General features: G+C 37.1%; 1 protein-coding gene across 1 annotated transcript; it reads right to left on the bottom strand.

Moving 5' to 3' along the window:
- Positions 1-1,403: 1,403 nt before the first annotated feature.
- Positions 1,404-13,382, bottom strand: LOC139877242 (uncharacterized). The gene is made up of 3 exons (XM_071864658.1): positions 12,805-13,382; positions 11,662-12,395; positions 1,404-2,575 (listed from the first exon to the last, which is right to left on the bottom strand). The coding sequence occupies exons 1-3, from the start codon at positions 13,380-13,382 to the stop codon at positions 1,404-1,406; spliced, it is 2,484 nt and encodes an 827-aa protein (XP_071720759.1).
- Between the last annotated feature and the right edge of the window lie 2,334 nt (positions 13,383-15,716).

Below are 15,716 nucleotides of genomic sequence, written 5' to 3' on the forward strand. Positions count from 1 at the left end.
TTGTTTTTTTAAGGGTTGAGCTTTGATGTTAATATTAACTAATGGAGTTTTAGAATTATTTTAATTGATATACTTTTTAGGAGATGATTCTCACACACTGTTTTTTGATCCTCACACACCAATTTATTTGAACTCCTCCCTAATAATAGGGTAAAAGGGTGTGTGAGGATCAAAAAACAGTGTGTGAGAATCAACCCCCTACTTTTTATCACATGTTATATAATATAGATAAAAAAGACTAGTAATAACAATTAAAGTTAAAGTTGAAAAAAATGACTTTCAACTATAAAAATTAGTTAGCACTAGGGATATTAATGGATGTCCAATTTATCGGATATTCACCCGCTCTGATTCATTAAGGCGGATGCAAATGATCTAAATGATTGATAAGTGGATATGAATATTGATATAGATAATGAGAAAAATTAGTAGATCGAATATGATGACAATTAATTATCCACGAATATATACATTTATCACCCGAATTACTTATACCCATATAAATATATAGATATTTACCAAAATTTATGCATATACATATACATTCACATATCATTACACATATACGCTATAAACGATAGATGGCGAAGATACAATTATGTAAGTATTATTAAATTAATATAATTTTTACATATCTAATCTAATGTTATTTTAGTTTTTGTTTTGTTTCTTATCGACATCTAACAAATCAAAACGCGTACATTAATCTTAATATAGATTTTTGTAAAAATATTTGTGGATATGGATAATATTCATTATCCGCTTAATTCACGAATATAGATATAAATTGATACACATTAAATTAAATTGATATGGATATTGATTTTAAAAAACAAATGAATATGAATATGACATCACCCGATCTATATCTAATTCATTAACATCTTAGTTCATAGTTAGCGCTACTTATAGTCAGTGGCGGAAATAGTAAGGGGCAGAGGGGGACAGTCGTCCCCAGTGGATTTGCAATTTCCAATGTAAAAATTTTTGGTTTTTCAACTTTGCCCCCAGTGAAATTTTTTTTTTTTTTTGCCCTAAAGCCTTCATATTTTGTCCCAAAATCTTTATATTTTGCCCCAAATCTTCCATATATTGCCCCGAAACTTTCAAATTTTGCCCAAAAATCTCTAAATTTTGCCTAAAAACCTCCATATTTTGCCCCGATATTTTACCAAGAAAGTTGTTATATTTTTTTAAAAAAAATCGCCCCGAGTGAAAAAAATTTCTGTTTACGCCACTGTTTATAGTCTTATAACATTAGAACTTATAGCCTTGTCAAATGAGAGATTCGATGGTATGTATGTTAAATGCTAAAAGTTTTATAGGTTCATAATTTTTTTTTTACGGCCAAAGAATAATTAAATAAAAGAAAAAACGCTCCCTAGCAAGGCGCTAAGAGATAATTACAACGGAATAGCAAGCCACGAGTTCCAATTGGACACTAGATGGCCCCTATTTTTAATCCAACGAAAAGACAATAATCTAATTAAATCAAAAAGACTATTCCTATTACAAAAAACATCGTTGAAAACGACACCATTCCGATAGCGCCACATCGCCCACAGGAGGGTAACCACAGAAGCAGTGACTCTTTTCTTCTGAATACTAGATAAATGAACGCCTTCGATCCATACAATGAACGTGTCCCATGAAGAGAAAATCGGCATAGCACAATTCAACCACATCCGTAGCCTACGCCAAAGATCTAAAGCCAAAGTACACCCGAAAAATAAATGGTCACGAGTTTCCACCCCGTTGTTGCAAACCGGGCATACAATCGAATGAATGTCGATACCTTTAGCTGAGATGAGCCACCGAACCGGCAATGAATCGAGTCTAAATCTCCACAGAAACACATTAACTTTTCTTGGCACAAACTTAAACCAACACGTTTTCGTTGTAGTAGAAAGAAGTATTTTTCGATCCATGTAATCTCGGGATTTGTTCACTGTGAACATACCATCTGAAGCCAGGGGTGAAGTCCACTGGTCCGCACGATTAGACAAATGAACATCTCGGATGTCATTGAGAAGATTCGTGACCAATTGATCATTCCGACTACCAATGACTTCCCTCGACCATGTCCAACGCCACTCGTCATTTCTCAATTTATCAGCAACGGTATCATTCTTATTGACGTCTAAGTGATACAACCGATTGTAACGTATAGCAAGAGTCTCGTTGCCGCACCATTTATCATGCCAGAAACTAATAGAATTACCGTTTCCCACTTGTAATCGAAACAGATCCGTCGGTAAGTTGTCGTTGCTGCAGTGTTTAGCACACGAGGAAACAATGTTCGACCATATACTAGAACAGCTTGTAGCAACCTGATCGAAGTTCGAACCATGTATGGATTTAATGATAGTGACCCAAAGTTCGTCATTCTTAGTCAAGTATCGCCATTTCCATTTAAGAATTAAAGCAACATTAAATGCTTTTAAACTCCCGATACTTAAACCCCCGTGATCCAAAGGAGCAAGCACTTTGCCCCATTTCACCCATGCCATCTTTTTGGTCGACTCACTACCGCCCAAAAAAAATCGAGCACGAATCGATTCAAGATTTTTTAGAACTTTTTCCGAACATTTGAACAATGATAGAAAATAGATGCCAATACTACCCATAACCGATTTAACTAACGTAAGTCTACCTCCGGAAGAGATTAAACAAGCTTTCCAGGAAGATAATTTAGTACGATACTTATTAATTAGTTTAACGACCCGTCAAAATCGCTATTGACGCGGCACGTTAATCATTGATTCCACAGTGAGGTTTTGACCTCTATATGATACGTTTTGATAAAATATTGCATTCATTAAAATAAGTGACTTTCTAAACATAGAAAGTTATAAACATGTGGGCAAGTGCTTAGGTATAAGCAAAACCCCGAAATACATAAGTCTTTAATTTACAGGTTGACATCACAGTCCAATTATTTATTACACAACGCAGTTTTATTTTGAATGCAATAAACTTTGTACAAAGCATGAGAGACTCCATGCAGGCAACAAGCACATCACAGCGGAAGCATTCTAAGGACCTGAGAATAAAACATGCTAAAAAGTCAACACGAATGTTGGTGAGTTATTTGTTTAATTGCTCGAGTCATAAACATATATAAAGATAGACCACAAGATTTCATCAAAAGTTTATCAATAGATTCTACGTAACAGAGCACCCTGGTAACTAAACTTAACGCTATAGTGATAATTACCCCATTCGTTTTAATACACGCAAACCAACGTGTCTTAAACTCAAATAACATACGTCCGTTAAAAGGCTAGCGCTCTAGCTCGGACGGGGATGTCAAGCCCTATGGATCCATATACAATTATTCGCGCCCACCAGTCCATATCCTATGTACTGGCAGCTACTAGTTACCAAAGCTAAGGGATTTTCGGTTTAACTCAGTGTAGAATTTAGTATGTACTTGTGTCTTATCGCGTTTAAAATAAATTGCATGTATTCTCAGCCCAAAAATATTTAAAGTATTTAAAAAGGGAGACTATAAACTCACAGTTCAATATTGCGATTCAATATTGTAGGCAAATTGCGTAGACGTAATGATGGTAGACGACTGTATGGTTGGCCTTGGATTCAAGAACAATACCCCGAATAATACCTAATATTTCCTTAGCTTAAAGCGGTTTGAAACCCGAATTAAAAACACCCTCGTATATACCTTATTATTATTAAACTTAAATTTAAAATTATAATTATAATATAAATATAAATATTGAGATTAATGTGAAAGAGTTCGTCGAACAAACTGCGTATTTATATTACTTTTCGATTTACTGTAGCTCATGCGATCGCATGAGTTTTCAGTGTTTTTGCCATGCGATCGCATGGCCGCCTTTTCCGTTTTTGTTTGCTAGTTCGTCGACATCAAATAGTGCTACTGTAGCAAATAGTGTTTACTGTAGCAAATAGTGTTTACTGTAGCAAATAGTGTTTACTGTAGCAAATAGTGTTTCACTGTAGCAAATAGTGTTTACTGTAGCAAATAGTGTTTACTGTAGCAAATCACTGTAGCAAAGTCGTTTTTACTTGTACATATATATATATATATATATATATACATACATATAATTGTTCATGAATCGTTGAGAGTAGTCAAAGGTAATTGTATATATGAAACAGTTCTAAAATTTTGAGACTCAATCTAACAGACTTTGTTTAACGTGCCAAAATAATAAATCGTATAGAGAATTGGTTTAAATTAGTCGAAATTTTTCGGGTCATCACAGTACCTCCCCGTTAAAGAAAATTTCGTCCCGAAATTTTGAGTAGTACCTGTTTCATGAGCGATATCAGTGAACAAATGTGGATACTTTTGCTTCATTTGATCTTCACGTTCCCAAGTAAACTCGGGTCCTCGTCTTGCGTTCCAACGAACTCTAACTATCGGTATTTTGCTTTGTTTTAATTGTTTGACCTCACGGTCCATGATTTCAACAGGTTCTTCGACAAAATGGAGTTTATCATTAATTCGTATTTCGTCAAGAGGAATTACGACATCCTCTTCAGCTAAACATTTCTTCAAATTTGACACGTGAAATGTGTCGTGAACACTACTAAGTTCTTGCGGTAGCTTTAATCGATAAGCAACTGCTCCAATTCTTTCGGTGATTTCAAAGGGTCCTACGTACCTAGGACTTAGCTTTCCTCGTTTACCGAATCGTACAACGCCTTTCCAGGGTGACACTTTCAACATGACTTTGTCGCCCACTTGAAATTCTAGCGGTTTTCTTCTTACATCAGCATAACTCTTTTGGCGACTCATGGCCGTTTTCAATCGCTGTTGTATTTGAATGATTCTGGTCCAGTAAGTTGTCTTTCTCCTACTTCACTCCAACAGATAGGAGATCTGCACTTTCTACCGTAAAGTGCTTCAAATGGTGCTGCGTTGATGCTCGTATGATAGTTGTTATTGTATGAAAATTCTGCCAACAGTAAGTGTCGATCCCAACTGGTTCCAAAGTCAATCACGCATGCCCGTAACATGTCTTCCAATGTGTGTATTGTTCTTTCACTTTGACCATCTGTCTGTGGGTGATAAGCGGTACTCATATCTAATCGAGTTCCCAATGCTTTTTGTAATGATTGCCAAAAACGTGATGTGAATCGGGTGTCGCGATCAGATATGATGGAGATGTACACCATGCCTGGAAACTACTTCCTTCAAATATAGGCGTGCTAATTTCTCCATACTGTCTGTCTCCTTTATTGGTAGGAAGTGAGCTGATTTAGTTAGACGATCAACTATCAACCAAATAGTATCATGACTACTTGCAGTCCTTGGCAATTTCGTAATGAAATCCATGGTTATTCTTTCCCATTTCCACTGCGGAATTTCTGGTTGTTGCAGTAATCCTGACGGCTTTTGGTGCTCAGCTTTAACCTTTGCACACGTCAAACATTTGCTTACATAAGTAGCAATTTCTGTCTTCATATTAGGCCACCAATAGAACTTCTTGAGATCGTGGTACATTTTCCCATTTCCTGGGTGAATTGAGTACCTCGTTTTGTGTGCTTCATCTAGTACTAGTTGCCTTAGGTTACCATGTCTTGGTACCCATATCCTACCAGCAAAATACAGGGTTCCATCGGCTTTTACTTCAAGTTGTTTTTCTAACCCTTTGCTCATTTCACCTTTTTCGTTTTCTTCTTTTAAAGTTTCTAACTGTGCTGCTTGAATTTGCTTTGTGAGATCAGTACGAATTGTAATATTCAAAGCTCGGACCCTAAGAGGTTTTACTCTTTCTTTTCGACTTAGGGCATCAGCTACAACATTAGCTTTTCCGGGGTGGTAACGAATTTCACAATCGTAATCGTTTAACAACTCTACCCAGCGACGTTGCCTCATATTGAGTTGTTTTTGATCAAAAATATGCTGAAGACTCTTATGATCGGTGTACACTGTACACTTGGTGCCATATAGATAGTGTCTCCATATTTTGAGTGCAAAAACTACTGCTCCAAGTTCCAAATCGTGCGTCGTATAGTTCTTTTCATGAATTTTTAGTTGTCGTGAGGCATATGCGATAACTTTTGTGCGTTGCATTAATACACATCCTAAACCTTGGCGCGAAGCGTCACAATAGATCACGAAATCATCATTTCCTTCCGGTAATGACAAAATGGGTGCAGACGTTAACTTCTTCTTTAATAACTGGAATGAGGATTCCTGTTCCGTGGACCAATCATACTTCTTTCCCTTTTGAGTCAATGCAGTTAAGGGTTTGGCGATTCTAGAGAAATCTTGAATGAATCTTCGGTAGTAACCAGCAAGACCTAAGAATTGGCGGATTTGTGTTGGAGTCTTCGGTGTTTCCCATTTACTAATGGCTTCGATCTTGGCGGGGTCAACTTTAATTCCATGTTTACTGACAACATGGCCCAAAAATTGTACTTCTTGTAACCAGAAATCACACTTCGAAAATTTTGCGTACAATTCTTCTTTCTTGAGTATCTCTAGTACCAATCTTAAGTGTTGCTCATGTTCTTCCTTGTTCTTCGAGTAAATCAATATGTCGTCGATAAAAACAATGACAAATTTGTCTAAATACGGCCTACAGATGCGATTCATTAGATCCATGAATACTGCTGGAGCATTAGTCAATCCAAAAGGCATGACTAAAAATTCATAGTGACCGTAACGGGTTCTGAACGCTGTTTTAGGAACATCTTCTTCCTTCACTCTCAGCTGATGATATCCGGAGCATAGATCAATCTTAGAATAAACACTTGATCCTTGCAATTGATCAAACAAATCATCAATCCTCGGTAATGGGTACCGATTCTTGATCGTTAATTTATTTAATTCTCGGTAATCTATGCACATTCTCATAGATCCATCCTTCTTCTTGACGAACAGAATAGGAGCACCCCAAGGTGAAAAACTAGGACGAATAAATCCACGGTCCGATAATTCTTGCAACTGGTCTTGTAATTCTTGCATTTCTGAAGGTGCAAGTCTATATGGAGATCGGGCTACAGGTGCAGCTCCTGGTATGAGATCAATCTGGAATTCTACACATCTGTGTGGAGGCAGCCCCGGTAATTCTTCTGGAAATACTCCGGGATATTCTCTTACAACCGGCATGTCATTAATGCTTCTTTATTCAGTATCGATCTTCTTTACGTGTGCCAGAATAGCATAACAACCTTTTCTTATAAGTTTCTGGGCCTTCATACAGCTGATAAAGTTCAGCTTTGAGTTGCTCTTCTCCCCATAAATCATTAATGACGTTTCATCCTTACGAGGGATGCGGATTGCTTTCTCAGCGCAAACAACTTCCGCTCTTGTTTTGGACATCCAGTCCATGCCAACGATTACGTCAAAACTTCCTAGTTCTACGGGTATCAAATCGATTTTGAAGGTTTCACCAGCGAGATTCATTTCGCAACCATGGCAAATTTTATCGGCTTTTATCAGTTTACCATTAGCTAATTCAATAGTATATTTATCGTCTAGAGGTAATGATGCACATTTTAGTTTAAAACTAAAGTCTTTACACATATAACTTCTATCAGCACCCGTATCAAACATAATATAAGCTAGTTGATTATTAACGGTAAACGTACCCGTGACAAGATTAGGATCCTCACGTGCTTTACTGGCACTAACATTAAATGCCCTCCCACGTGCGGGTTCTTTGTTCTTCTCCTTATCAGGGCATTGATTTATAAAGTGACCAGACTTCCCGCATCCATAACATTTCTTGACATCGGTCAATTTTGTCTTTACTTCAGAAACGGTGGCATAACAATCTTTCGCCACATGTCCTTTCTTGTTGCACTTATCACAGACCACTTGGCAATAGCCTGCATGATGTGTGTAACACCTTTTGCAGAACGGATGAGGTCCCTTATAGTTTGGACTTGCAGTTGCCCCATCTTGTTTACCTTTAAAAGTTTCTTGTTTCTTCAGGTGAGTACTTTTGCCCTTATAGTCTTCCCATTTCCTCTTTCCTTCAGTTGTCTTGACTTCGGTAATTGGTGCCTTAATCGAACTCTCTGTGATCTGGTCCATGAGTTGGTGTGCCATTGTCATGGCTTCCTGCATCGTATTTGGTTTGGACGATGTAACATTTCCTTTGATATTGATCGATAAACCGTCAATATACATTTCTATCTTTCGTTTCTCGTTTGGCACCAATTCGGGACACAACAAGGCTAGTTCCATGAAACGCTTTTCATAGTTATTGAGATTCGCGCCGATAACCTTCAGATTACGTAACTCATATTCCATTTTTCTGATCTCGTTTCGAGGACAGTACTCCTCGATTAGCATCTTTTTCAGTTCTTCCCAAGAGATATCATATGCCGTATCTATTCCTTCTGCTTTAGCATAATTGTTCCACCAAGTAAGTGCACCGTCTTGTAACGTACACGAAGCATACTTTGACTTGTCTCCGTTCGCACAATTACTGATTTTGAAAACGGACTCCATCTTTTCAAACCATCGGGTTAAACCGACTGGTCCCTCGGTTCCACTAAACGTCTGTGGTTTGCATCCTTGAAAAGTTTTGTATGAGCATCCGTTTCGTGAGTTTGTGTTTACGGCTGCTGCTTTGGCTGCTGCTTCGGCTGTTGCTTTTGCTGCCTCGGCTGCAGCAATTCTTTCATTCACACGTTTCTCGACTAGTTGCTCAAACTCAGCATCCGACATTTGAGACATGTTTCTTCAATAAACACAACAGATATAATTTAATCATATAGAATATTATAGGTAAAATGAGTTGTCAATAGTTAATCGTAGCATATTAATAATATGAACCGATTATTATAAAAGCCTTTTCTTCTTATTAGCATTTTATAATTATTTCTAGGGTATTACCTACCCGTTAAGTTCATACATAATAGCTAGTACAAGGAATTAACTACTAAAATCCTAATAATATTCCACTATGAAAAATTATAGCGAGTTACTACATTATTATGTAATAATAATAATAAGAAGTAGTAATAATACAAATAATCATTCCATGCATTTATTATTAATAAACTAAAATAATACAATACCATACAATACTGATATTTTACATATGCTTATTTTACATAACAAGATAGAGTAGCACACATAAGCAATAAAATAGCGCATGGAAGATTTATGGTTGCGAGGTCGTTTATTCAGAACTATCAGAAACTTCTTCCCATTTGGTTCTCTCTGCCAATTGTTTGTGTGCACATGGTCCGACAGACATTCTGGCAGTGTATTTTATTTTTGGTTGGGGTTTTGAGGTACCCGTTGCCTCAGTGGGTTTAATACAATAAGGGTGGTTACGGATCGAATGGTCCTGTTCTTTTTTAATAATTAAGGACATTTTATTATTGTGGTTGTTTTTATTATCTATAGCAAGTTGGAATTTCTCCTTAGTGATCTCTTTTATTTCATTAGCGAAATCCTCCTCCTTACTGATCTCGTCTGATGACGAACTGTCTGAGTCATGTGTAGGAGAATATGATGACGAACTGCAAGAATATGTACCGGTGGTCATGAACCGAAATCTGCCAGGCGTAATCGGCACAACCCGCCCGTCGGCGGTATATCTGGACCAATGTCCATATTTGTTTAGAAATGGACGATCCTCGTTTACTCCAGGGATCATGGGTCCATGCCAACGATACTGTGGCTCCGGAAAACTAGAGTTGGGTGGAGCTGGAACCTCCTCTGGGTTTACCGGGAGTTGAGATTCCCCGGCTAACACAATTTCTTCTTTAATAGGTATTGGAACGCCCTTTTCAGTTGTGGATAGAATAGATTCAGTGTCCGATTCCGAGTCGTACAAAATGATAGGATTAGAGGAAGTCATCTATCACATAATTGAAACAACAATTACGTTAGCATATAAATATATTACATATAATGTTTTTGACCAAATGATAAGCAAAAATCAGTAAAAACAAATATGGTCATAGTCCAGACTCACTAATGCATCCTAACAATTACCAGTTAAACACACTAATGTAATTTCTGGTTCCCTATGACCTCAAGCTCGGATACCAACTTTAACGACCCGTCAAAATCGCTATTGACGCGGCACGTTAATCATTGATTCCACAGTGAGGTTTTGACCTCTATATGATACGTTTTGATAAAATATTGCATTCATTAAAATAAGTAACTTTCTAAACATAGAAAGTTATAAACATGTGGGCAAGTGCTTAGGTATAAGCAAAACCCCGAAATACATAAGTCTTTAATTTACAGGTTGACATCACAGTCTAATTATTTATTACACAACGCAGTTTTATTTTGAATGCAATAAACTTTGTACAAAGCATGAGAGACTCCATGCAGGCAACAAGCACATCACAGCGGAAGCATTCTAAGGACCTGAGAATAAAACATGCTAAAAAGTCAACACGAATGTTGGTGAGTTATTTGTTTAATTGCTCGAGTCATAAACATATATAAAGATAGACCACAAGATTTCATCAAAAGTTTATCAATAGATTCTACGTAACAGAGCACCCTGGTAACTAAACTTAACGCTATAGTGATAATTACCCCATTCGTTTTAATACACGCAAACCAACGTGTCTTAAACTCAAATAACATACGTCCGTTAAAAGGCTAGCGCTCTAGCTCGGACGGGGATGTCAAGCCCTATGGATCCATATACAATTATTCGCGCCCACCAGTCCATATCCTATGTACTGGCAGCTACTAGTTACCAAAGCTAAGGGATTTTCGGTTTAACTCAGTGTAGAATTTAGTATGTACTTGTGTCTTATCGCGTTTAAAATAAATTGCATGTATTCTCAGCCCAAAAATATTTAAAGTATTTAAAAAGGGAGACTATAAACTCACAGTTCAATATTGCGATTCAATATTGTAGGCAAATTGCGTAGACGTAACGATGGTAGACGACTGTATGGTTGGCCTTGGATTCAAGAACAATACCCCGAATAATACCTAATATTTCCTTAGCTTAAAGCGGTTTGAAACCCGAATTAAAAACACCCTCGTATATACCTTATTATTATTAAACTTAAATTTAAAATTATAATTATAATATAAATATAAATATTGAGATTAATGTGAAAGAGTTCGTCGAACAAACTGCGTATTTATATTACTTTTCGATTTACTGTAGCTCATGCGATCGCATGAATTTTCAGTGTTTTTGCCATGCGATCGCATGGCCGCCTTTTCCGTTTTTGTTTGCTAGTTCGTCGACATCAAATAGTGTTTACTGTAGCAAATAGTGTTTACTGTAGCAAATAATGTTTACTGTAGCAAATAGTGTTTCACTGTAGCAAATAGTGTTTACTGTAGCAAATAGTGTTTACTGTAGCAAATCACTGTAGGAAAGTCGTTTTTACTTGTACATATATATATATATATATATATATATATATATATATATATATATATATATATATATATATATATATATATACATACATATAATTGTTCATGAATCGTTGAGAGTAGTCAAAGGTAATTGTATATATGAAACAGTTCTAAAATTTTGAGACTCAATCTAACAGACTTTGTTTAACGTGCCAAAATAATAAATCATATAGAGAATTGGTTTAAATTAGTCGAAATTTTTCGGGTCATCACAATTAGGGGCTCCCAATTCGCGATCAAGTTCATGTTCGAACCTATAGGCACGCCTAAATAATTTGTGGGAAACGTACCAGCCCTTGTACCACAAGCAAAAGCTATCGAATTGACTTCATCCTCATCGACTCCAATGACAAATACATGAGACTTAGAAACATTGATTCGAAGACCCGAAACAAGATAAAATATTTCCAAAATTATGAGGATTCGATTTAGCTCGTGTATGTCCCAATCAGAAAAAATTATGAAATCATCGGCGTATAAAAAATGAGAAAGGTGTATGTTATCTTTACCAACATTTATCCCACGAATAAGATTACATTGAGTAGCACGATGTGAGGCAAGATGTAAACCCTCCATGAAAATAATGAACAAAAAGGGACTTAGAGGATCACCTTGGCGAAGACCCCTTTTAATCTCGAATTCACTTGTCGGGCTCCCATTAACGAGAACAGAAGTTTTGGCCGATTTAAGACAACCCATGATCCAATCGCACCAAGTATTGCCAAAACCTAAAGATTTAAGCATAAAAATCAGGTAGTCCCAGTTTACCGAATCATTAGCTTTCTCGAAGTCTACTTTAAACAAGAGCATTCTTCTATTCGTCTTTTTATACCAATCGACAATCTCAGACAACATAAGAGGCCCATCAAGAATCTGGTGACCTGAAATAAAAGCAGACTGAACAGGGCTGACTAATTTGTCAATTACATGTAATAAGCGATTTGTCAAAATCTTCGTAACAATTTTGTAGAAAAACCCGACTAGAGAGATCGGGTGAAAATCGGTAATAAGGACCGGTTGTGCACTTTTGGAATAAGTGAGAAAAAATTAGATTTCACCCCGATAGGTAAAAAGCATGTCGTGAAAAAAAAGGCGAATATCTTTACATAAATCGAACTGCAAAATCTCCCAAAAGTGTTTAATGAAACGAAACGAAATACCGTCGGGACCCGGCGCCTTTGAACTACTACAATCCCATACCGCTCTTTTAATTTATGTATCATCCAGCGAACGTTCCAAATAAGAAGATTCCTCTAGATTAAGTTTATAATGTGGGTCGACATTAACGAATTCAGCCCCCGAGTTTTGACAGTCGAATTTGTCTTTGTAAAAATCATGGAAAAGGTCCTTGATCATATTCGGGTCGACAATCCACGAACCGTCCACCATCAAGCCGTGGATGTGTTGCGTACTACGTTTATGTTTCAACGAACAGTGGAAAAAACTTAGAATTCTCGTCTCCCTCAACGTCCCACTTAATCCTCGATTTCTGAATAGCATCAAATGATGTTAATTTGATTAAGTCATCACGTTCAGCACTTAAGACATCTCTGTTATTGATCAAATTGTCATCCGTTTGCCCTGCATCAATAACAGTATCAATTTCGTTAATATTTTTTATAACGTCAGATAATCGAGTAGCCTCGGATGATCGAGACGAATGAATCCAGGTCTTTAGCCTAGCCTTTAAGTTACGTAGCTTTGCCACACAATCTCTGTTATCGGTTCTACTTATATTATCCCAGTTAGATCGAACAAATGAATCAAAATCGGGCCTTAGAAACCATGACTCGAAAATCTTAAAGTATGATGGACCGAAATTGACTTTATCTTTGAACAACATTATTGGCGAATGATCTGAATGTCCACGTGCCAAAACAGTACCTTTCAATTCATCTACAACATTCAAAATATTATTAGAAACGAAATATATGTCAAGCTTGCTAAGCTTATTACCCGCCTTGTTTCGCCAAGTGTATTGCAACACGCCGAGAGGAATTTCATATAACATGTTTCCTTCAATAAATTCATTGAAAGTCTAAGCATCATTGGGACAAAACTCGGTACCACATCGCTCCTCTCGTGTTCGAACCGCATTCCAATCGCCCATGAAAATATAGTCGCCCGGGTGCGTAGACATAAAAGTTGAAAGTTTATTCCACAACAACACCTTTTCCTTGACCGGTTGTGGAGCATAGACATTCACCATATGAACCTCCAAATCATCCTTTAACCATTTTCCTTTAACGATAACAAATTTTTCGTCACACCACATGTTACTTTTAACAAAAGAACAAGGGTCCCACATAGAAATGATGCCTCCCGAAAAACCCTAGACAATGACACAGAATAGTCAAAGTTAGGGTTACCCCATAACGATCTCAATCGAAACATCTTTAGACGAGACATCTTTGATTCCTGGATTCTCAAGAATTGAATTTTCCACGAAACACACGTATCATTTATCCATTGTCTTTTCGCATGAACTTCTGACCCGCAACTATTAATAGATAAGATCTTCATTGGCAACACTTTGGAATATCGACGCGATTCTTAAGGTTGGTGCACCCTTTAATATTGTAACCAAGAAGTTCTCCTATCCCAAAAAATATCTTCGCTTTTATCTTATGATATGAAGACGCCTGAAACTTTTAAATCATCCAAGGCGTAAGGCGTATGGTAGTTCACTGAGTGGCCTGAGATTAACTGTTTACCTCTTTTGATCTATTCGTTAGTAAAACCTGGTGGACAGGATCTGCTGGTACTGACCGTATCTCCATGTGGTTCTACTCCTTTACCATTCTTGATGTTAACAGCATCAACAGTAACCTCAAAAACTGGTTCTTTTGAATTGCAGTTTACCGACTCCTCTTGTTTTTCAGACTCGGCCTATTTAGGTTCACTTGGATTAATTTGTATCCCTTCAAATTCCTGTAAAGGGTCCGTATCTGACCCGGTTTCATATAATTGAGAAGAATCAGATTCATTACTTTGTACCTCTTCAGCCTCTGATGCAACATCTTCGTTACTCACCAGTGATATGGTTGAGTCAATGTCAAATAACCATGTACCAATCTCTTGAGCAAACACCTTCACTTCTTTTCTATTTATACCAACAATAGCAGACGTGGAGATTGGTATTTTGGAATGAGTTGCAATACAAACACGACCAATGGAGAGAGGTACCTTAGTATTGGCTTCAAAAAACAGGAAACGACCAAATAATGATGCTACTTTCTTGGTGGCAATGGTACCCCAAGCACAAGTTGAAAGTCCGGATACTTCCAACCAAACTATTCGTTCATCCACAATGAAATCATCCGTGGCCTGTCTGACACACCAGAAAAGTGACATGAGATCATCATTAGCTTTAAAAGCCGCACATGCAACACTAGAATGGAAGTGTATCCAAATCCAGTAACCACCAAGGTATTGAATCTTGAAATCTTTGAAACCTGCTGCATAGCATAACCTGTAAACAGTATATAACAATCCCATATCTTTGACCTTAGCCATTATAACTTGATCATCATTAACCTTGATCAAATCAGCATCATCTAGTAATATTTTCTTCGGTACTGGCTTGGTTCCCGATACTTTGGACGCATAGGAAGATTCACCTACGTTATTCTCAACCTTCAGTTGTTCTACCTCAACAGTGTTTGATGTAACCGGGATTACAGGTGGTTGTTTGGGTGGTACTTCCGTTTTGGTCGAATGATTATGTTTTTCACTCTTAGGAACATTATTATCGAACTTTGAAGCTTCAACAAAGAGATGGTAATTACCCATCCAAACATCGGCCATACGATTTTCCATTGCGAAAACATTCTTAACCCCCAAGAATCAAATGAAGGCAAACCTTTTTCCTGAGCGTGCCCTTTTCTTAGCTATGTAAACATCGGCCAGACACCCATACCCATCGAAGGCCTTCCTTAACGATGACGTATCAGCAAAATCAGGGAAATTAGTGACGAAAAAGGATTGATAATCCTTACCTGTACGTTTCGTGAAACTTAGATCGATATCGATCTTCCTACGAGTTGATTTACCGTTTCTTCTTTCCAAAATAGACCATCCATTCTTCAGTTGTTTCTTGCGGACGTTTCCAACCATGATGAAAGCGTCTTTGACCCGCCTGAGATAGCCTGAATCGAAGATTTGATGTTGATTATTGAATAGTGATGGAGTTGGTGATCTCCGACGTTTGATCCCGCCGGAGTTTGATTTAGGATCCTGTACGATCTAGTGTGAACGCTATGTTGTTCTAAACTATAAATATAACAAAATTGTATTTAGTATATAGGTTCATAATACATATATGTATATTAATATTAATGTATAT

Source organism: Rutidosis leptorrhynchoides, chromosome 11 (genome assembly GCF_046630445.1).
Source record: "Rutidosis leptorrhynchoides isolate AG116_Rl617_1_P2 chromosome 11, CSIRO_AGI_Rlap_v1, whole genome shotgun sequence".
NCBI lineage: Eukaryota > Viridiplantae > Streptophyta > Magnoliopsida > Asterales > Asteraceae > Rutidosis > Rutidosis leptorrhynchoides.

Excerpts from the sequence above, each read along its gene's own strand:
- LOC139877242 (XM_071864658.1), bottom strand. The coding sequence starts at position 13,382 with ATGTTATATGAAATTCCTCTCGGCGTGTTGCAATACACTTGGCGAAAC. Across the intron at positions 12,396-12,804 it reads AATTCTAAGTTTTTTCCACT|TGCACAACCGGTCCTTATTA; the intron begins GTTCGTTGAAAC and ends TTATTCCAAAAG. Across the intron at positions 2,576-11,661 it reads TGCTTGTGGTACAAGGGCTG|TTCTAAAAAATCTTGAATCG; the intron begins GTACGTTTCCCA and ends GTTCGGAAAAAG.